The sequence below is a fragment of the Polypterus senegalus genome, chromosome 5 (genome assembly GCF_016835505.1).
Source record: "Polypterus senegalus isolate Bchr_013 chromosome 5, ASM1683550v1, whole genome shotgun sequence".
NCBI classification, from domain to species: Eukaryota; Metazoa; Chordata; class Cladistia; order Polypteriformes; family Polypteridae; genus Polypterus; species Polypterus senegalus.
The window spans coordinates 140,939,834-140,965,142 of NC_053158.1; the positions used below are offsets into that span (position 1 = coordinate 140,939,834).

The 25,309-nt window shown below is 32.3% G+C and overlaps 1 protein-coding gene across 2 annotated transcripts in view; it reads right to left on the reverse strand.

The window, feature by feature from the left end:
* pou6f2 (POU class 6 homeobox 2) overlaps window positions 1-22,389 on the reverse strand; it is a 459,367-nt gene extending 436,978 nt beyond the window's left edge. For both annotated transcript variants that reach the window (XM_039754180.1, XM_039754179.1), the window contains exon 1: window positions 22,206-22,389. In XM_039754180.1, the coding sequence (XP_039610114.1) occupies window positions 22,206-22,371 (166 nt within the window). In that variant the 5' untranslated portion in view covers window positions 22,372-22,389. The remainder of the gene's footprint in view (window positions 1-22,205) is intronic.
* Window positions 22,390-25,309: the final 2,920 nt, after the last annotated feature.

A 25,309-nucleotide genomic window follows, 5' to 3' on the forward strand; every position in this document is an offset into this window, starting at 1 on the left:
GATTGCTTTGTTACTTGCATCTTACTTTATTCTGGACATCAGCTGTGCTTTTTCTTGTGTATTATAGCAGCTGTAAAATAATTATGAGGAATAAGTTTAATGCATCTGACATGTATTTATAGTACCACTATGAAAATCTCATTTTATCCAGCAAAAATAATGTATCTGGCATCATTGTTTGTCAGGAACAGAATAAAACTTGCATAGTAGGCTGTACATTAAAATGCTGAAACACTTTGTCCCAAAAGCTGTTAATGAGACGTACTGAAATGATAGCTGTCACTTTGCATCCCATCAGGGCAAACTGTACAATGTATGAAAATTAAAAGGTCCCAGTGGCTACAGATCTAGTTTCAATCATTAGCCTACCAGAAACAGAGGCCATTCAGAAGACCAGACCCCAATGTTGTACTCTGGTCAATTTGGTCGGTCCTCCAGGGAATATACAGCTAATGTGGTTTCATGGCCCACTTTTTTATGATGCATTGAGGAAACAATGAATAGATTTCATACAGTTTGTTTTATATTGCCTAGCTCATCTTTGAAGGAAAATTGTTAAGCAAAATCAATGGGCATCATAATGAAAAAAGAAACCTTGCAATGTGTTGTCATAAAAAAAGAAAAAGAAAAAATGTGTTAGCGTAGAATGAAAGGTATATATATATATATATATATATATATATATATATATATATATATATATATATATATATATATATACACAGAGAAAGAGCCTGTCTTCTTAAAGGTTTACAGTGAAGCTTTGAACAAATATTTCCATTCCCGGCAAAGAATTATAGTACCCAATCTTATTTCAGCTTCTGAAATATGAAAACCATAATAACTTCTTTGGATGCTACAAGATATTTTTCCTTTGCCTTTCTTTTCCCTATTCCTTCAATCTTCAGTTTCAAAAGAAAGTGAATCAGCCAGAAGGACAAAAGGTTATGTATTAGTACTGGTCAGTGCTCAAAGAGTGAGTGTTATAAATAATAAAAGAGAACAGGTCAGGGGGCATCATAATATACCTCAGCGCCACAGTGGAATAGTCAAAGTGGGGAATCTAATTTCAACTTAAAAAACATCGCTATGCCATCACTATGATTAGCTAGCTGTTCAATTTTAATTCATCTGCCTGCTCCTCTCTTTTGCTCTCTCTCCCTGTCCATACAATACAATACACTACAATGAGTCATTGGAGTGCTTGGTTATTACAACTCTCTGAACATATGTTTCTTTAAAGATGTTAAAGCCCATTTCTGTACCTTAGCCACATGTATTCCAATATGCTTTTGAGGACCATTATTAGAAGCTGTTTCCGGTCTGATCTCCAATTCTTAGGAAAGTCTCTTTGTTATTATTTATGCTGGATCTAATTTATTTTGAATTACCTTGTTCTATTGATTTTGCTGTTGGAATATTCAAAACTAGTTAGAAATATGAAAATTCAGTTAAAGAGTACGTAGGTGAGATCCTTAAACATGTTGGAAGGAGACTGAAGGCAAAGCATAAACAGGGATAATTTTCTTAGAAACTTAAGCAAATATAATTGTAAACATTTCTAAGTATTTTACACACTTTTTTGGGTAAGAGGGTGGAGCAGTGGTCAGACCTGGTGTCCTACAGGAACCTGGTTTCAAATCAAACAGTCTGTTGATTTTATATAATTTCTTTACTATTTAGTATCAGTTATTGTGTGCAATTAGAACTCCTCCCACATCCCAAATGCACTGAATTTACTTCTTCATTAGGGGTGCACAAGTGAGAGTCAATTGTGACGAATTGGTGTTCAATTAAAGGTTAGTTTCTGACTTGGATCTAGTCATCCACTTTCTCATACCCTGTAATTACAAAGTCATCTATCTATCTATCTATCTATCTATCTATCTATCTATCTATCTATCTATCTATCTATCTATCTGTTTGTTCTGTAGCACTTGTTTCAAAGAAGACCATAGATTGTCGAGTCTTCAGAAGGTGTGCTATACTTATTGAAGTGCTTTCAACCTTTCTCTTGCCAGAGCTCTGAATTTGCCTGTTTTAACTGTTAATAACTGTTTAATGCCAAAATAATGTACAACAAAAGTGTGGCTGTGCATGTGTATGTGTGCATAAATATCTATGTACACATGGAGCATATTGGAATGAAGGCACAATGATGCAGTGGGTTGCACTGCTTTCTCACAGATACAGAGTTCTGGTGTCAGAAATCCTGTGCCTGGTCATTACTTCTTTGGAGTCAGCACAGGCCGACTCAAGGGGCTCCAGTTTTCATCAAGCACCCCCTTAAGCCATGCATGTTAGTTTGATTAGTGACTCTAATTTATTCATGTGAGCAAAAGAGACTTTTTAGGGCTGGTTCTTGCCTTGTCCCATGCTGATGGGATGCACTCTGCTTCTCCATGAATCTGAATTAGATTAAGCAGTATGTATGCTTTTATACAATGGTAACAAGGCTTACAAGTGAATCCTGTACATCAGTATGTGTGTCGCTATATGATAAGATCAGCCTATCATCCTAGGTTACTGTCAGTGAAGATATAATTTGGCGCTGCTGTTGCAAGTGGAAAACAAATCAAAACAGAAGTGCACCTGGGATGTAGGGTGACTTTTGGCAAACCTTTTATTGAAGGTGCCAGAGAAGGTAAATACTATAAACAGGCATTTAATAGTTAGATGAGAAAATTGAGTTTTACAAGCTTGTGGTTTATTGTGTGCTTTTGTGAGATTACAGACATGAAAATACGAAAAAAAAATACTTTCTGTTGTCTAATTTTCAAAGTTCGAGGCGACTGCTCTGGGGAGCAAAGGGAGAACAGTTCTTCCTAAAAATTAAAAGCAATAAATTGTGCATATGGACAAATAATTGTTTAATTACCAGAAATAACATTAGTTAACATTCTATGTAGGACTGGTTCCCATTTTGGGCACAATGCATTTGGGATAGGCAATGGTTCCCTATGACCCTGAACTGGGTAATTGGGTTAGAAAATGAATGGGACAGATGATAAGTCCAAATAGATATTTTAACTAAATCTACTGTGTAACACATTCCTAACTGAACTCCTGGAGGATAGCAATATTTTATTTTTTAACCCTAATTAATACTTTTTACACATTTTTGAAGACACAAGGATCTGTATCAAGTACAAAGAAGGGTGTTTTGTAAAGGAGGAATTTCCTTACAGAGGATGGTTCTTCATCCAACCATAAAGACAAAAGCAGCTTGACAATGACCTGAATGTGATCTGGTCTTCTTCCTTCATTTGAAAACTTCACACAAACAGGAAGCAACCATGCATCCAAAAACTTCAAAAAAAATTTTTTTACTAGACTTCTTCCTCTTTCAACTGCTTTCTCCATTTTCCCACATAAATTTTACTGTTCGAATATTTATTTTAATCACTAAAATCTGTACCCAGCGTGACTATATATGGCCAGTTGACCTACAATTTGGTGATAAGTGGAGTGATTATTGCTGTGTATGCATAGATAATTCCGGAGTTTTTTCAGTAGCACTCTTGAATACCATTTTAATTTATAGAGCTTTGATTTCATCTAGCGATAATGTAGCACTGAAACTCTGATCTTTATTCATTTATAAAGGTTATAATGGTAAATATCTTTGTAAGAATACAAAGTCAGTTTACTATGTAAAAGTATTTTATTTCCTAGTTAGCATTAGATGAATATATAAGTTGATATTAATCATTTCCTCACAGCTTCAAAATCTAGATTTCAAGGTTTGAGTTAATTTTGCATGATTTTTTTTTTGGTTAATCCATTATTCGTTCCACATCCCTAAAGAAGTACATCTTATTTTCATTGGCAACTCCAAATTGCCCAGAATATGGGTATGTGCCCTGTAATAGCTAGGTCTAGGATAAAGCATCGCTCCTCATATGCCTTTGCCAAGCCTATTCTGAAGCTACCAGGATTGGCTTTGACTCTCCAACCCTGCCTGCAACCCTAAAAAAAATGAGCAGCAGTTTTTTAAAAAAAAAGATGGTTATGTACTTTGCAGAGCTTCTTGCGATAGTTTGCTCTAGGAGAAGCACAATATGAAATTAAGCTTCAATGCTAAAATAGTAGAAGAATAAAAAACTTGATTTTCAGGCTATGGTTTTTCTTGTAAAGTTAGTGAGTTATATGTGACACACTTAACCACATTAAAGAGTGATCATTATTGTGAAGGATGCAGGATTGTAAGCTCCATCTCAGTTTTAAGAGAGGTCCCAGTAGACTTCCGATGTGCACTAGTTTACATATAGTAGTCAGCTGATGCTCTGTGGATATTTCTGATACATGCTCTCTGTGTAATGGTAAACATTCTTTTTATTTCTCTGTGCTTTTAGGCTATTCCCCATAAAAAGCTTTTTCAGAATTCAAATGCATTTTCAATTTATTATCTTATACAGTAGTTTATTGTCCTCTTTCATTCCACTGTGATAAAAAAGAACTTTGTTTATCAGCCTGTCACCATTCTTATATCATGCATATGCATCTTGTCTTCCTCCTAAGACTTCAGAAGCATTAGACACCATCTTTTTAAAGAGTGGGCTTCCCCTCTAAGTATATAGTGTGTATATATACTCACACAGATTGCAACTCTACCAAGGCAAGCACATTTCTGACCTTGTAAATTTCAAGTAGTGTAAGACTCTAAGGTCTAAATTGTGTCAGGCATGAGTTTCATCAGTACTATAATAATTATTATTATTTTTTATCCTCCTTGTCTTCATTTGATAAATAAATTATATTTTACTTTATTTAAGACTGGACACTAAAGTGATTTCCTTATCCAGAACATTTTCTAATACTTGTTTCTCTCCACATAAAGGCCCTAGGTTTACTTATAGTATACAAGTGAGTTTTCTGTAGGACTCAGTATCATACCACTATCCAAATATATACGTTCACTTTGATTATCCATCCACTTATTATCAAACCTTCCTAATCCAGTTTTAAGTCATGGGGACCAGAATCTGTCCCAGCAGCATGGAACACCACGTAAGAACCAACACTTATGAAATGCTTTTACATCAAAAGCTCAAACTCTGGCTTGTACTATTCCAGTTTATAGCTGACATACAACTTAATATGCCTAACCTAAAATGTAGGAGAAAAACTCATGCAAGTATGAGGAGAATGAATAAACTTTACACTAACCAAGACCAGGATGGAAGTTAAAACTATTCTCAAGAAGCTGCAAGTGAAAAGTTAGTTTAATAGTCAATTTTACATTAAACAAGTGTTTGTGTTTCAAATGTGGTTTCTAATCTGTCATATTATAGTAAAAATTAATGTGTGTTTCCTGTGATTGACTGTTATCTCACCGTAATGTATTTACATTTACGACATGTGTGTTCTGGTGCTGAAACGGGTCCCGTTGTATTATGACTTTTATATGTATTAAGGAAATTATAATAAACATGTAAATAGATAATATTCAAATTATACTTTACAAAACAAATTTCTGTTCTAGCTGTAGTAGAACAGTATTGAGTGTATTTGAGGGCAAGGGAAACATAAGGTAAATTCGGTTGGCCTATAAACATTTGAAGTAAGTGCATATTGGCCAAAATATCATTCTTCTTTATAATTCGTGAACACTGATATTTGTTTTCACTTGTTTTTAATATTTAACTTATTGTTAATGATTTATTAGGTTTCATCTGTCAATAACGACATTGTTTGTGTACTTTACAAGCACACAATTAGGCTGTTAGAGATTCTCATTGAAAATCAATTTGTGCTTGCAATGATTTTCCTGATTTTCATGTAATACCACTGACAATTATTATGGCTTGAACTTCTAATATATTATCAGTACTAGACTACATGATGGCTAAATGCCAATTAGGGAACAAATGAAATACAACCCATCTGTCATGTTGGAATCTTTACACCACACTCACTGCACACGTAAATACGTTGAGACATCAATCAATCTGACATAGTGAATGCCGTCTTAAAATAGGAGGAAGTTAGAAATAAAAATAAATTACTTTATTTATTTACTGTAAATAATATGCATTGACTAGTAATACCTATGATACTACTGGCTCATGTAGTTACAATTTCCTAAATATTTATTTGACCAATTTTAAGCCCTGTGTTAAGTTATCTGATGTGCTCTTGTAGAAAGGAACAATATAGAAAACTGGGTTGTCTCTGCTGATTTACTTATGAAGTGTTGCTTAACAAAAAAAATAATCAAATTAAAATGCTTTTGACAACACTTGCCTGTGTTGTAGTTTTCATTATAATCAGTTTCGTACAGAGAAGGTAAGTCATACCTCTATCAGGATAGCCTTAAACAACAACTCTGTCTTTGGTGTCTTGATTCACTGTCATTTTGTTTACATTTTGCAAAGAGGTACAATTTGTGTTGAAACAGATGTTTATTTTAAAGCCTTTTCTGTGATTGTTTAAATAATCTTTTAAAAAGATGATTTAGAACAGTTAATTACAACTACTACTTATTCTTTATGGATCATAATTTTGAAGTACTTGTGACCCTGTCCTGGTTAGGAGAATGAATGAATGGATTTTGAAGTACAAATACCTAGAGACAGAGGCTATACACATTCCTTTATATAGAAGGTATAAATTTGACTTAAGTGCAAGTTTAAATTCACTAACCTCCACAAAAGGAGTTATTTCTCTCAGTGCCACATACTGTAAGTCAGACAAATCTTTGTATACTCATGGGTGTTTGAGCTTCACCAGGCTCAAAAGACATTCTACAAAAAAAATTATATTTAACCAATTTTATGTTTGCATTGTCTGGATTCCACTCCAAGTAAAACATCATTTGAAAGTATTTTAATAAAAATTTGTATTGCTACGTAAAATATATATTTTTCAGATAAAATAAATGAAATGAACCTGTGTCTAAAACAGAACAAGGACAATCACAAATACCTTTTAAACATAATACTTACATTTCAATGCTAAAATACCATGGTATACATCTTTGTATAAATTAGCATAGGAAGAAAACTTAAACATGGCTCTATGATATTTCCTAAGATGTAGACACTATCGTAATCTGTTCAGGACATATATAGCATAGACTGCAATAGGAACTCAAACAGTATTAAAGACATCAGCCTCCCCGCAGAGTCACTTTCCTTTCTCCTCTGTTATGTCAATTGCCATCTGCACCACTAGACTTGGTGACAGTTTTTATTCACAGGTCATAAGGCAACTCAATTTGACACTTGGACCAACAGCCACATGACCATACCTAATGCATGGTTTCTTATGTATTATCTCATGTTGTATTTAATGTTTGGTATGGTTTTTATTGTGTGGTTTTTGCATTATACGTGTGTCATGTAAGAGAAATGAAAGTAAAAATCTCCTTATACTTTGTCACATACTGTACCAATAAACTATAACTCTGAATATTTGCATTTACAAAAAAAACTGTTTAAATGTCACAAGAAGGCAATACATATAATAGATCAAGTGAGACATGGTTTATATTAAATTATTTTATAAATGTTGACTGTTGGCACAAAGGTAACATAATTAGTACTGTGGCCTCACAGGTACTGGAGACTCAATTTGAATACCAGCCTAGAGTTTGCATGTTCTGCCTTTTCTTAGTTTACATTCTCTGTGCAAAGCATCTCCAGCTTTACTTCACAGTGACATGCATATTAGGGTAATTTTTTTGTCTAAATGGGCCTATTCTGCTTGAGTGTGCATTGCACTGGACTGACACCCCGAATGGGTTTGGCTCCTGCTTTACATTTGATTTATGCCAAAATATGTGAATTAAATAAGTTTATGAAACTTGGGTTGAAAGCTGTAGCTGTATATAAGCTTATTATAGTTCATCTTCAGAAGCTTTAAAAAGGAAGTATTTTTGTAAATTCATGTTTGTTAAAAACATTTTAACTCTACAGTTTGTAGAATATCCCATATAAATCATGCTTTAGTTTGTTAAAGAGACAAAAGATATCATATGATATTATAGGGAGCATTCTCAAAAGCACTTAATCCAATTTAGGATTGTGGGGGTGCCAGAGCCTATCTTGACAGAACTAGATGCAAAGCAGGGAACAACCCTGAAAAGGCAGCAGTTCAGTGTAAGACGTACTTAGGCACCCATGCTCACAGTCCAACAGGGCCAGCTTGAAATTGTCAACTGCCCTAATCTGCACATCTCTCAGGATGTGAGAGAAAAATGGAAATAGCCATAGAAAAATCCATGCAGCCACATGCAGAAAATGCAAACTCCACATGGACAATGGCATGGTATTCAAGCCATGAAGACCTAATTGATACACTTTTAATGATAACATCAAATCTATGTTAAATTAGTAATAATGGTGTAGAAACAAAGACAAGTAAAAGATTTTTTTTTTATATTTAGCATGGAGATGCCAGCTCATCGACTATGTCTGTCCATCTCTCTATTGTCTCCCTGCAAAGGCAGAATACTTTATTTAAGCTAAAAAGTAATACTAAATGACTAAAAACGTCATGACTAAAAATGACTACGTAGGAACTGCTGTAGTAGCTTATAATCAAATATTGCTGTGTAACACAAAGCCTTTGTCAACCTCTTGTTAGATTTGCAGTAAGTAACTAAAGAGACACGATAAGTAGCCCCTGTTTAAAGTGTTACATTGGCACTTTTTAAGTGTTACTAAGATCATGCAAGACATTTGTTAGGCTATTTACATAAGTACAGTACCTGACTTAAATGCACCTGATAACTTTTACTCTAAATTGTTACCAATGTACACTGTGTAGAAATACCACTTCAAAAACCTTTTAGAACTGATTCATAATTACCAAAAATGTTTTATCAATTTGTCCTTTTTACATATAATATGGCAACATGTAACAAATGTCAAGACATCTATAAGTAAATGCAATTATGTTTAGTTATGGAATACTGATGTTTAAACTGAAAGAAAAGAAACACACAAATACGTTAGAATAATAATAATAATGCAAAAATCTGACTCATATTTGTCCAGTTAAAGTAGCCCAGTCATACAGTATACTGTGCTAATCCATACTGAAGTCTTATATTTGAGCATTTTTGTATGTTTTTATCACTCAGAAAAATAAACATCAGCAAAAGTTAAGTAATTTGCACAAAAAGTGCAGCACAATAATAAAATATTTAAATGCAAGTGAAAGGATGAGGGGAAAATGAAGATTTAGTGGATAATAAAAATTATAATAAAAAGGTGCATTTATTTATTTATTTATCTACTTTGTACCGGCACTTAAAGACGGTAGCTGAAGGCAAACTGAAAGCATTAGGGAACAGATAATATGTGCTTTTCTTGTAATGCATTAAGGACTTTCAAACACATACCATAGTAAGTACAGAGTCCACTGCTAATAATAAGGGAATAAAAAGGCAATGGAATTTTACACTGCAGGCATGTTGCTTGTCATAGCACACTTATAAGGAATTTTAGTTCTCTTTAATGAATGACATGTACATGAAGGTTGAACACCGCATTTCTTTTTCTACTGGATTAAATTTTAAAATGAAGGTCTTAAATATGCAAATGACTTGTGGATTGTTTTTTTTTTTCCCTCAAGGAATATATTAGAAATTTTGCAACAACCTCAGAAATATAAAAACATATTCAAATGATAGTAGAATACTTTTATAATTTTTTCTCTTTTCTCTAAAGTACTGCAAGAAGCAAGCAGTGTCAATTACTCAGTCCTTCGAACACTTTCAAGGATGCAACTGCCACTTTTCTTAAAAAATAAATAAACAAATAACTAAAACCCTTTTCATTGCCTATAAAACGAGCTAAACAGTATTAAATAAAGTAACAAATATCAACCACAACCCTTAGCAGACATGCCGTTTGAAAAGCACCTGATCATACAAATCAATGAAAGTTTTTATTCCTGTCTGACCTTTCTCAAATTATTCCTCCATTTTGGCTGAATCAGAATAAGTACAGGCTATTTCATGCAGACGCTAAGTGTGTGAAATAGGTGCCCTTGTCGTTTCAGCCAGACTCCCCTTGACAGAATGATGATAGAAGCATCACATCCTTGGGAGAGTAAATGCAAACTGACAAGAGATGAGCCTTTAGATGTTGAATATAATACCGAATTGTGCTTGAAGTGTCTTATTATCTTGTCTTTTGATGTCTGAAGGGGTGTTTCATTGGGAAAAAAAAAGTAGAAACTGTACACATCCTTGCCATCTAAAAAATTGTTTGGCCTTTAACAACTGCTTTTCCAACTAATGTCCATTTTACCCTGACAATAAATATAGTAGGTGGGCAGGAAGTGACAAACAATTTACTTTACATGCCAGGCTTTATGGGTTTTGATAGCTCAAGTGGAAGATTATTTTAAATACTCTTCAAAAATGTGCATTTTTTAAACAAAAAAGTAATAATAAAAATGATCAGTTGAACAGAAATCTGTTTAATGTTTGCTGAGTGTACACACAATTACTATTATTACAGGCTCTTCTTGTCAGTTAGCGAGCACGTCAGCAGAGAAACACGCACAACATGTAAACTTTCCACATGAATTGAACCTTATCTGCAGATTGAAGGAGAAAGGGCATTGTCTTTGGAACATGAAGGACATCAGACATCATTTTGTTTGACTCAAGGAAACTGACGCACTCAGCGATCCACAATAATTAACTACTTGGAGGCCTAATCCTTGGCTTTGAAAGAAGAAATGAAAAGGCACAAATTGAGCAAGCTTGCCCCATTCTCACTTGCTTTAATAGTAATAGTGGTGCGACAGTGACCAAGGGTTTATGTAGCAGTGTTCCAAAACATAATTCTAGTCAAAATGCAAAAGGACAAAACTCACACATTTTAAAAGCTTTAAAAATGACACTTTTATTAATCTTTTAGCTATATGGGTCAATACACTCAATCATTTCTGTTATGTTATTTTTCACAGCAGGATTTGACGTTAGTATGTGATGGATTAAAAATCTTTACCCTTACAAGTGGCCTAACAATTTTTGAAAGGCTAATTAAATTGCACTGTTCAGAACAAACATCAAAAAATAAAATGTTTTTATAGTTATATTTTTTAAACAAATAAGTAATGAACAAAAAATGTTAAAAAATAGAACATACAGTATGAAACCTTTACTGCAAAATAACTATTATTATTCTGTATTTATTAGAATTATTATATATGTTGTATTTATTTAAACTATTAAACTCATCATCCTAGTAGATTTACTGTGAAGAGAGCTTACAGTTAAGATAAGCAAATGTTAAATCTTATATTTCTTAATTCTCACCATCTTATTACCCTAACTAAAATATAAGGTTAAAACGATAAGAAATCTAAAATGATTGTGATGAAATTGATTGTTATTTTTATGTGATTAATAATATGATTTATTCATTACAGAAGCAATATAATTATTCAGATTTGACTACAGAAATGCCTTATGACTAATTTGAACACTGAGTCACTTGTCTGATGTATATTTTGCAAGGTAGATAAAAATAAAATTATACATACATATAAGCTAAACAGAAAAAAGGTCTGTTTATATTCAGAAATCTAGTTTCTTGTACTTATAATTCTATAAATTACAGATTTTATGTTTTTTTAAAATAAATATACAAATACAGTATTTTTCTACTGACTATTTTCCTATGATTATATGCACATTTTTCAATTTTTCAGTAACACGAATACATTGTATTATATTTCTTGTCATCAATTAACAGTAATTATACACCTGTATGAACAGATGTTTCTCAGCACTCAACTTTTTTCCAAATGAGGTCATCAAACTGCAACCCAGTACATCTGAAACTGCAGATTGAGGATTATTTGTGCAGTTCATGATGTAATGAGCAAGAAAAATGTTATATATCTATCTAGGTATAGCAATAGAATCTGGAGAAAGTTTTTTTGAAATATGTTCATAGAGTAAATGGCACGAATATTGAAGTTGTGCTTTGGTTTCATTTCTCATTTTATCTAGAGTTTATGCCATTTACATTACATGAGAAATTAAATTTGGAAAAGATGCCATTATACTTTTACGCTGTATGCAATGTCCTTTGGTCAATATTACTGTTTACATTTTTACATTTGGTGTTTTATATGATTGAGTGACAAAAATACAAAAGTTGAACTGCAATATACTGTACAATCCAGAAAATCTAAAAGTAATAAAATGTAGTTAATTTTTGTTTAATGTTATCTTGGTCCTGTAATCTTTAAGGATATGACAACAGATCACTGTAATTCAAAGGACAGCTGTGCCACTGATTAGTTTTTTCATGCCTTTATTATTTACTACTTTACAGTTTAATTTACAAAGACAAAAACAAAAAAAGCAAACAACTTGATTTTAAAAACTACTACTCAAAACCACAATTTAACTTACAGTGTTAAGTAATAAACTAAACTCAAAATAGAAGTGCTTTTTACTACTTTAGTATGCTGTTTTCTGTTTTCCTGATTAACGGCTAAAAGTGGCTGTGATGGTGACCCTTCTTATTATTAATAAAAGTATGAAATAAATTTTGGTAAATGTATGTAATAGTGTACAATGTGAAGTGCACACAGTTTCATTTGTCTTATTAATTTTTGTCAAATTAAATGTCCCAGAGTTTGCTGAGTCTTCTGGGATTGAACTGCCTCTGCAGTATACCTCATCTCTGGCTTCTTCTTCATTTGTCAAAGTAGCGGACAGATGCAAATCAACATTCCACACACAGGGTGAATGTATGTTAAGACAGTTTGTGTCCAAATAGCATTGAAACATTAGCATATCTGGTAACCCAAACAAGATAATATTGTGACCTACACAGTTGTAATGTGAAATAACGAGAGACGAAAATAAATAAATCAATTTTAGTCAGCTGCCAGGGATTGCATTCTCCAAACATACAGTAATGTAGCTCTATACATTTTGCATTATGTTGGAGACCTGATAAATTGGGCTTCTTGTAGCAGATCCTCCTCACTATTACACACATATTATATTTTAGATTAATTAAAATGTATTTTACAAGAAAAGACAGATATTTTTTACAATAAAAAGACAGTAAGAAAGATGTGTTTTCTAGAAACTACTTTGACTTAAAAGTGCTATATGACCCTCATTGTCAAGAAAGCAGGCTAAGCCCAGAATCTTTTCAAATTGCCCATGTTAATTTATAGCTGACATATTGCCATACATCTGTAAAATGTTGCAGTGTTAAGTTATGTTCTGACATTGAGACTCCAATTTGTACCTTGTTTAAGAAATTTACACGACAGAAACATTTTTCTAAATTAGCTAATTATAATCAAATAAAGTGTGGCCTTCTACCAGGATGAAGGAGTGTTAGAAACCGAAAAACAAAATAAATGTTATTTGAATCAATGTATGTACCCTGGTTTAATTTAAATCATTTTCTCCATTTTTTTATTAAATCCTATCTAATTACATACTGTCTTTTAATAGCTGCAAATAAAAAATAGAGAGAATGTAAAGGATCCTAAAAAGCAATGTAAAATTTGATCTATGTGCATGCTTGCAGGCGTAACCTTGTTTCTCTCTGTGTTTTTGGCTTCAGTTTTTTATGAATCATTTAAAGTAGGGCCTCGAACTACAGGGTAATCTTGACATGCTCATCCACCAGCTGGCGTGCGGTACTGCATCCTGCTTTGTGCAGCTTAGCCGTTTCATGCAACTGAAATGCCTGGTGTGTTTCTGTCAAAATTCAACTGTAAGGCACAACAGGATATAATAGCCCTTCTGCCGAAGTTTTCTGCTTTTAGCTCTTTTGGCTTGCTGTGTCTGTAACAAGTACAGTAATAAGCTTTAAGATTTAGCTCTCTATCGGAATGGATAAAACAAAATGGTTTGTATCTAGTAAAGTGCTTTTAAATTAAGATAAATCCACATTGTATTTTTGCATGTCACTGTCTGGATTCAATACAGTCTATTTAAATGTTATTATACATTTATTTATTGAATGATTGATTGATTTATTGATGTGTCTTTTTTATGTTATTGTTTCCACCATCTGCCCAAGCACCGTCTTGCTTTGACAAATAGCTGCTTTTTTTTTTTTTCCTGAGCATTGGGCCTGCCCTTTGGTTCAAGTATGGTCTTCACCATGTCAACTCTTATCAATCAAACAATCGACTATTCTGTGTTGTCTCAAAGCCAAAAACAAAAACAGAGGAAATGAACAATATGCTGACATGCTCCTGTTTAATGTATAAAAACTCTACTGTAAGAGCCAACCAAGCTGTACAGGATCAACCAGTTCCTTCTTTTTTTTCCCGCAGGATGTCCTCATTCAAACTGATAATTATATTTGCATAAAGTTTTCTCACCTTGCTCTTAAAATCCATGCATGCTAAAAGCACTCTCAGTGGCTCTCAATGGCATAAAGCCTACAAATTACTAAAATCTATTTAGTATTTTCCTCTAAAAATCCATTCAGTTATTACGCTTTTTTATCCAGGATGGAGCTACAGGCTATTATGGAAACAGCTGTAAACAGAAACCAACCTTGAAAAGGAGCACTAAATACAAGTCGGTGTGTAAATATAAATGAACATTAAACACTTATTTATACATAAATTATGTGAGCACATTTATGTGGTAGATATATGTATCTACATACTGTAATATTCATCTAATAAAGAACTAATTTGCTTTTACTGAATTAAAACCAGCACATTATTTGCTTTAATTCTGATGAAAGCAGAGAAAATGCCTATGGTGTGCTAAATTTTTAACATTTTAATGTTTTAATATTTTAATATTTGTGATGCATTTTAACCTGAAAGATACTTTTAAAAAAATGACTGATTAAATCATTCAAAATCCTTCATTTGTGGGGTCAACTGACTTGTTTGTCAGAACCACTTGTACTAACGTGGTAAAGAGCACGTGTGCAGTTTTTGTTTAACCGGCTCTCTGCAACAATGGGCAAGAAAAAGCAGCAAATGAAAGCAGAAAAATGGAAACATGGAAAAGTAATAAACAATGTGCAGTAATTGGAAGTGGAAGGATGCATGAAAGAGTGAACTGCAATATAATTAGTGTAAAACTCTGAAACAAGCTAAGACATAAAAGTATGTCATGAGAAAGCTTTAACTAAATAGTAATTCTAACTTCTTATACAGATATGAAAAACAAGGGTAATAAAAAGCAAATAGATAAATAATTATGTTTTAACAAGAAAATAAATGCTAATATATGATTGTCTAATAAAACATTCACAATCATCTTTATAAAATAATAAACAATATTGTATGGTTAAACGTTATATCCTTAACATTTACTTAGATAAGAATGTCATTTTTTTAAAAAGTAAACACTGTTCAAAAACCCTTTTCTTTGTGATCATAAGTAAAAATATAAAATGGCCTCTGACAGACAGCAAAAAGCTTACAAAATGAATTTACCGGTAAGTGAAATTTTAAACATCTCTTCCATATAACTGTTTATAGCTAGTTTGTATATTCGCGCTGTTATGATACATTTAATGTATTCGCTTTTTGAAAGTTTCTGATTGTGTTCTCCTGATTGATGTAATATTTACCTCTACTTTCTCTTTCTTCCACCCCCACACCCATCTTGATGAGAGCATCAGTCAGACTAAATTTCAAGTATAAATAAATGTACAGCAAAATAATAAAAATGAATATTGTAAATGACCAGCCAAGGTATAAAACATGACTTTTAAATGTCATGCCAATATTTCTTTCTTTATTTTCTTTCCTCTTCAATTATGTAATGGTAGTAGCTCAATATTTTTGAAAAGTGTTTTAACAGGCCATGCAGAAATGAAAGCTGGTTTTTAAGTCAGGACTGTGCATCTATTCATAGTGCTACCCCAGGGTCACAAAAGCAAAACCGATGAGACACAAGGTCTGGTGTCACCCAATGGGATATTTTTCATACTTCACTGTGGGTTGTTCATTTCCCTCTGTGTGTATACAGCATATCAATCACAAGAATAAATAACCGCCTGACTAATACCAGCAAAGTGCACAGATATGCTGCTGGATCCCACTGCCACATCGCCAGATGCACAGATAATGATATTAGGCCTAACAATCACACATCAAAGTCAACACAAGATCAATCGCTTCTTTAAATTAAAAATTTCTTTTTTTGTGGAGGGGGAAAACATTCTTCTTTCTTTTAAAAAACTTTTCCATTTTCAAAATAAAGATATACTTTTTGATTCCTCAGCAGTTAAACATATACTGTTAATTACAGCAATGAAAGTTAATGACAGCAAGGCAATATATAGATGTAACAAATAAGCATGCAAGTGTACATTTTTTTGACAATCAGATACACAAAAATCTTTATATTTAACTGGCAAATGGCACATACAGAAATACATGAGATACAAAGATAAAAAAGCAGCTCTATGGTTATTAAAAAAAATTGTTACACTACTGATATGAAACTGTTACTGTGAGTTTTCTTTAGTGATTCTTGCCTTGGGATATTCTTAAAAATTTATTAACCTGACAGCTGAAAACTTTACACAGATCGCTCCCTGACAGCGCAGCAGCCAGAAAAAAAATGGTACGGTTTTTAGTTTCCTCTTAAGTATTGAAATCAGACTGAAAGTGCTAATGTTCATTGCCCCTACTATGTAGTTATGTCACTGTAACACTTTAATTAAAAAGAGAATACACTCATCTCTATTTCTTTTTCAGGAGGGTGGGTCTCTTTATTTTATATTGTACTTTGATAACCTCCTCTATTTTTCCTCACAATGTGTGGTTGTCTGATGTATTATTAATGCCAAAATATATCATGCAGCAGACTTTTTAATCAAAACTAGCCTTAGTTTCTGACAGTTTCAAATTATCTATTTTTACTGGCTGTTGACAGATAGGTATCCTTTGGCAAAATGAATCTATTGCCAAAGTTTCTCTAATGAAATTACACAGGATCAGAAGATACAACACAAATTATTCTCTTTCCCTAGAATTTTACTAATACATGAAAACAGATTTCACATCCTAGATAATAATTGCTACTTTCAGGAAATGATGTGTTATAATTTAAGAGCTTCCAGTTATTACACAGTTATGTATTGTATTGACTTTGGTTTAAAAATGTAAGTCTGAACTTTCTCTGATTTGTCTTTTTTATATCCTTCAAAGACAATTTGAAGGAGAAGGAGAATTGAAACATATAAATATATGTGCTCCCGTACACACATAAATAAACACATGATTATCTGTATATGTACCTATCTATATCTATCTCTATATCTATATTTATCTATATCTATCCCTATATATATATATAAATATATATAAAATTTCAAAAAATAAAAAAATCACAATCTCATCACCAAACTCATTAGGGTTATATTTACTCAGGTGTATAGTCTAATGGTGACAGAAAAGTGCAAAATTCATTAAGATGGATTTTTAAAATTAATCAATAGCCAGATTGTAGCAGGACACAATAAACAAATCTAAAACCAGATAATTTAAAAAAGAGGATCACCTTAAATTAGAGAAAATTGGAGTTACATATGCAATAAAAAAGGTTTTGTGTAGCCCTTGAATTACCATAAATATGATGCTAATAAGCATTTTTCAGATGTATTTCTATGTTTAGTTTAATACATATAATTAATATTAGAATGTCCAAAATTGAAGTTAACCCGGACTTTTCTGCTACTTATAATACTGTCACATTTTATGTTATATAAAATAAATGTTATAATATGAATTGTTAACATAAAAAAACAACAATTAAAGGTTATAAAAAAGATAAATTGTATATTTTCTGTAACTGCAAAGTAGGAAATTATTAACAGATATGCAAAATATTCCAGGCATATTTTGAAAATATAAATCAATAACTATGGTGTTACTTTTAATAGTATAATATTTACAAATTGTTTGATTCTGTAATTGTATTGAATCATGTACTTTAAAACTAATTTCCAGAAAATCCAGCAGATGTAACCCACAAATTTGTTGCTGCTTATTCATAATTTGAAGTGATTTAAAAAGTAAAAATTTTACTGTTTTAGAATACTGATAATTACCACCAATATACGTGGTTTCACTACTACTTTCTTCCCCTATTTTGAACCTCAACTGAATTAGAATGTACTTTATATAGGTTGGTTTCTTGTCTTCAGAATAAATTTAAAGAACAATTTTAGTTTGCTTTTGTGACATGCCTAGATGAGACAAGTCTCCAACTCTGCAAGGAAACTAAGACAAACTGGACACAAAATCAATGTTATTTGCATCCAATATATCTAAGCAGTTGTCACATCATATGTATAAGAAATAACTGCATTAAGCTAATTATGTTGACATTTTCTGAACAAAAGAAATTCTGTAGTCTAAGCTGTTATTGTGTGTTATACTATGTGTGTGTATATACTGTATATTTGCAATTTAAGTATATTTGTCATTTAATTATCCGTAATTATGTGTGTCAATGCATAAATTATATATGCATGGTGAATAATAATATGGTTTTGTTTATATAATGCATATTTATATATATATATATATATATATATATATATATATATATATATATATATAAACCTGGATAAAAGTATGGATATCTAGTAAAAGGCAATCAACTTAAAAAGGCAATAAACACCACAAGACCAGAAGAATATCGACCTGATATTTTTAGAGAGCTTAAGCATGACAGACAATTGACACTTATAGAGCTAAGTATAACTAAAACTTTTCAACTATAACAAACTACTACTTTTTTTTATTTTTACAGAACTGTAATTTTATAATGTGACTAAATTAACCATTGAATGTAAATAAATAGACTCCAAAATGAGAAGTATCACGAATGAATGGATGAAACAATCTATAGTATATAAATCTGATGTCTAATGTTGAAATTTGCAAATCATCAGCACTTTTGTGTTTACTGATTGAACCATTTAGTCATGTAGTAATGCTTAAAAATTTGTTCTTTAGCTGATACATATAAATTTACATGTATTGCTCACCACACACACGCTAAATATATTATAATTTAAAGTATTTTTGTTAACAAATGCAGAAATGCAATAAACATACCATGGAATTGTCTGAATAGGTTAAAATATATATAGAGAGAAATACTTTTAATTACAGGCAATTTTTCTGCAGTTCTTCTTTCTTTGAAAATGTATTTATTTTATTACTTGAATGTACTATTTTTCAGCACAACACTCAGTTAGCCAAAGATTACAATCTAGACAGCGTTTCTCTAGATCACCAAAATGTGCTGCTAATAATCTAATAAAGTCAGAATTATCTTCTTAAAATATGTTAAACATGAAAAATAAATTCTTGGTGTAATAAAAACATCAACAAAATGAAGATTGATTAACTCATAGATTTTTTTAAAGACAAGTCTTGAATCAAGTGCAGGTTTCATTTTATTTGATGTTTTTCATACTTTCGTGTAGATCTTTCAATGTCTCTTTAAATACAGAATCAAGATATATTAGGTGTTGATGAACAAATTCTAAAGAAAGAGGTAGGGTCATTCTACACTCTGTATTACACTAAGTAGTTATTGCTCCTAATTCTATGCATTTCTTTCTACTTGGTCAATTAAACACAATCCCTTTAACTCTTTAAACTCCAAAAGACACTAATTGTCAAAGTCTGAAATGATCCTGATTTGACATGTTTGAACAAATGAAAGTCATCATAGCAAAGACCATTCACAGTAATTTGTGAAACCTGCACCTGAAAAATGAATTTGCAGCTGACCCATCTCTGCTTTTTTAAGACATTAGATATAGCTTAAATCTGGTGAATACATAACTCAAACCTGCAGCATTCTTAAAAGTAATGTTTTCAGTGCTTTCCAAAATAATAATACTACTTGAAAAGAGTTAACATTTTTATATCAGTAGTGATACAACTCTTTTAAAATGTTTTAAAAAGAAAATCTCTCTCAGACCTTCAAACATGTTACAGAACACACCATCTGTATTGTTAGTGGCAGTGTGCCTCTCATTCCACTACAACAAATAGTGGGATACTTTTCAATTTAAACAAATAATAATGTGATTAAAGTAAATGTGCCCCACCTAAACATTGTTAATCGATATGAACTTTATACTATAAGCAGTTTGCAATAATACTATAATAACTGCAGTTTGTGCTAACAAGGAAAGCATAGTATTGTTTTAAAAATGTTTTGTTTTTTCACAAATGTGTGGGGAAATATATATATATGTATATTATTAAAAGTTTAAAGTATTGGTTCAAAAACAACATTTGACTGGAAAAATAAGTAATCAAATAAGGAGACTTTTGATTAATAAAACCAAAATAACTGCTTCAGCTATTTTGCTTATACTGTCATGCATGCAGGTGGCGCAGTGGTAGCGCTGTAAGGAGCTCATGGGTTCATGTCCCGGGTCTTCCCTGCATGGAGTTTGCAAAGTGCTTTGAGTAGTGAGAAAAGAGCTATTTAAATGTAAAGGATTACTATTAGATTTTGTTTAGAAAGTGACTTATTTACTCTTTTTTTACATATTTGTCTTAGTCAAACAACTTCACTAAAATGGATATCCCTATAACTCACCTGTTCTTTTTTTGCAAAGCTGTTAACTAGTTTAGGATGCAAAACATTAGATCATGGCACACTACAAATGACTGAACGAAATGCCACTTCTTCATCAATTAAGTAAGAACATTGTACATTTCCAAACCATCCATTTCTTTTCAAGGACACTATGCCTATTTATCAATTGCATATGTATGTATTTTTAAGGAGCACACAATTAATAAACTGCATATGTAGTATTTATACTGTTTATATATTCAGATGATTATTTAAGGAGACTAATCAGGCCATCTATCTGTCTATACTATTTATGGATAATATATATATATATATATATATATATATATATATATATATATATATATATATATATATATATATATATATATATATATATAAATACACAAATACAGTACACACACATCAGTGTGTATTTGTGTAGTATGTACTTTTAAGCAGTCAGTTGAATGTTTCCGTAAATAATCATATGAATATCTATAGACAGATACATTTTGTTTTTACAGCTGGGATAAATTACTTGAAAAGGCTGTACTCACTCATCACTGTCTCAATTACTATACACTAGGTCCATGTACTGTACATATATTAATTTACTGACATCTAGCTTTCCTTAAAATATATATACAAATATGCATTACTTTTTACAACATTTAATGTTGAAAGAAGTTGCACCACAAAACTCGATTTAAAGATTAAAATTTTAAAATCTCTCTTGCCATTTGTACAATTTGACAACATATAGATAATTTGTTATAGCTTCTATTTTATTTGAAATTAAATATTTAAGGAACGTAAATAATCTATGCGTACCAGCTAAAAATATTACAAATATTCCTTTTTCCAAGGTGTATTAATTAGTTCATATCACTTATTGTCAGTTTGGCAGCATCACTCACAGAATTCTCACGTTTGGGTATCGAGTTTTACTGCTTTATAAACAAGTAATCCTCACATGAGTGTTTCAAATCTGGACAAAATTTTTCAGTTAGGAATCAAAGGCAATCTGTTGTTTTTTTATACACACAGACAGTTTATCAAAATATAGATATGGATGTTAGTAAATACTATTTGTTAAATACTGTCTAATTTAATCTACAGTCTCCTAAAGTTTGAATTAGTGTTTCAAAGCACAATTTGTTTTTAGTGGTGTTTACGTTCTAGTAGTTTTAATTAAAAGTGAAGTGTAGGGCGGCTCCGACATTATAAGATGCTTCAACTGCCATTAACTTTATTAGCCACTTCCAGCACTCTAACTAGACTGGCCACCCGTAGGCAATACAGCAGTTCATCTGACAGGTTACACAAGAACTTCCTGCACCACTCGAGACTAGGTCAAGTGCTGCTACCTTTCAGACCTGTAAGGATCTTTCCGTTATACACATTGAAGAGCTCCATTATTTCTTTTAAAATGTTTCCAGCAGCTATATAAAAATCCTGCTATAAACTTTACAAAATTATATACGAAGGCCCAGAGTTAGTATTTTATTTTATTTTGCACACAGGTATAACTTTTTTATTCTATTCATTCGAGTGCATGTGGCCTTTTTACGATAAAGACCTTTGTTTAAAACCTAGGGAAAAACTCCACTACTGTTTGGAATCCAGTGCACTTTCATATTAAACACCTCAAAAGACTTACCAAAGAGCTTGTTGGGAGTGTCCTCACTGTCATTTGATTCAGCGGGTGCAAGCAGAGACTCATTCAGCTCGTTGTCTGAAGTGGCTGCTTTGTCCTCACCTCTGAACTCCGCGTTCATTTCAGTCCGGAGCGATAGCAAAGGCTTGCAGAGCTGTCCAGTAATCATTGAATCCTAGAATAAGCAAGAGACCAGGGTAAAACGTATGTAGCTTTGGTGTGTGCTTTCACTCTCCCTCGCGCTCTCCCTTTCCCTCTCCCTCCCTCCTCTCTCTCTCTCTCTCTCTCTCTCTCTCTTCCCCGTTATCTGAGTCGGAGGCTGCTCCTGCTGTTATTGCTAGCTGCAGTCAAGTGAAGAGCTATTACAGATCCAATGAGTTTTCCATTACTCTCCACCCTTTTAAAGCTCCACAGTATTGAGGAAAATCAAAGTTTTTGCAGAGAATGTTTTAAAATACATATATAGTTTTTTTTGCTTGTTTTGTTTGTTTTTTAACACAGGGGGAGTGAGCATTAATTGTGGGGAGTCCTTTGTTCCTGTCTTGCACATCCTATATGTGTTCTTGTTTTAAATGTGCACTTTTCATATCAGGCAGTGTAGGCTTTTCAGTGACGTCTGTCATATTTCCATAAGTCAAAATAAATAAATAAAACTGACCGTAAATCAGATCGACTCTTGGATTGCTCTCATATTTATGCTTTTTGATTAAACCTCCCTCATAAAAATGTCCTACAATATTCCCTTTAAAGTTTGTCACTTTTTATGCTGAACAACTTCTAAACCAGTAGGAAATTAGGCAGGTTATGTGGCTTTAGGACAGATCTTTATTAAATATTGAAAGAAGTATCTAACTGAGTAGTAATACTAATAATAATAATATAAAGCATTATAAATATAACATGCTTAACCCTGCTTAATATAAGCTTACACTACATGTACATATAATATATGAATAAATATATATATATAAATAGAGTATAATAAATGCATATTAATATAGAATGAGATCTAAAGTTCCTCAATAAATTTAATTAAGTTTATATACAGTATATTAACAAATAATCAAGCAAAAAACAAAATAAGCAGCAACAAAAAAATAATACCTGATTTTGAATAACTGCACAAATTAATAATTATACCTTTTTAATTTTTTCAAATCTTTCACTTAGTCGTTCCTAAATTCAGGTTTTAGATTATCTACCATTGTGCAGCTAACTCCGATCAGTCTTTAAAACCTACACACTTAATATAAAAATAACAAAAATCATACTTACTTTAAAGTATGGCTTAACCGTGTAGGTCAATTCAAGGCTCTCATTAAGGAACGATTGCAACTTGTCCTTATTTTTAAAAAGAAACACTTATTTTTCTTTCTTTCTTTCTTTCTTTCTTTCTTTCTTTCTTTCTTTGTAAACTGCAATCAGATATTCAAGCACGGGTGGGCCCAAAGCTCATAGATAGACAATGAAACATATCTATCTATCTATCTATCTATCTATCTATCTATCTATCTATCTATCTATCTATCTATCTATCTATCTATCTATCTATCTATCTATTATTAAATAAAAGAATAATCTGCTTTTAACTAAAGAGGACCTGTTATAAATGGAGATATAAACTCCCAGACCTTGCTGTCCGCTATTTATTGCAAAGTTTCTGCCTAAATGGGTCTGTACTAAGAGCAGGTGACCAGCGTGCACAGAGGCAGGCTAGTGGCAGGCTCTTCCAGTGTCCAGTCATCAGTACGCTGGTCGATGGGTAAACGCCTGTGGGGGCTTTTTAATGTATTCATTTCGGGAATGCAGGATTTGATATGACACATGATAATCTATGAAAATGTTAATCAATAAAAATAGTTTAAGCTGTCATCCAAGGCAGTGCTTTGGTCAATACTCATATCGCTGCAAACAATGTCACTGTCATCGAGGCTTAATTTGCACACCACTTAAATATTGGACTCTGTGCATCAATGCACTTCTCTCGAGATAGGTAAACACATTTTCTCTCTATTTAAGCCTGGTGCACTCTACATGCATTTAGCTGAGCCAAATCCTCCCCTTTGAATATCTTGATAGGTCCACTGGAGGGCAAAATTAATACTTAATTGAATCTTGCAGTCATCAAAATAATCAATACTTTTTTATTATTTATTCTTTACAGTCTGTTGACTGTTTGAAACCTCAGAGGGATGCTGGAAAGGATTCATGGTTTTGAAATACTGTCATTTAACAATGTAATTTTCACTAGGGCATTAGGGCTTGTGAAACATACAATAAAACAAAAATACCGCGACTTGGAATAAGACAAGGGAAGGGAAATTATATTTCTGCTAGCTTTAGAAATAAATAAATAAACTCAGCAGTGAGAGATTGGACAAATAAAGCGAAACTGCAGCAGACACACAGTGTAAAAGGGTTGCATCCACCCAACACCACCCCACCCCCCACCCCCCTTTTTCTTTTTTGAAGGTTTTATCATATCAAGAGCAGAGCACTGCTTTCATAATGCTGACATTTCTCTTCCTGACAATCTTAAACAAGTGGAAAGGATGAGATCTCAGATATCATCTTTCATCACCCTCTCAAGCCTTGGAAACAACATGACAGCTCCTCTCCCCCTTTAAGCTGTTAATTACTTTAATGAAATACTAATCCCGCGACAACATTAAACAAATGCCAATATGTGTGTACTTAAAAAATATTTTGTAGAAGAAGCATTGAAATCTCATTGCTTTACTTAAGAGGGCATTGACAGTTGTACGTTTATGTGAAATGATACCATAATGTATTTGCCTAATTGTTGTCTCCCAGATGAGAATCAGATACCCTTGCTAATGACTAATGTTTTATTCTGGGCAGTAAAGGCATTTAACTATTTAAAAAAATGAAAGAGAGCTGACCCTGTAGCACTGCCCCCCGCTGCACAATCAGTGTCACATTAATTACCCTAATAGATTTGCTTTTACACACTTTAGAGAGAAACAGATGACAGCTTCCAAGGTGGCACGAGTAAACCTTTTTTACTTTCACTGTACAAAATGAATTTATTTTAAATTATGGATTAAACATTTTTTTGCCAATTGATAGGTGTTATGTCAAAGTAA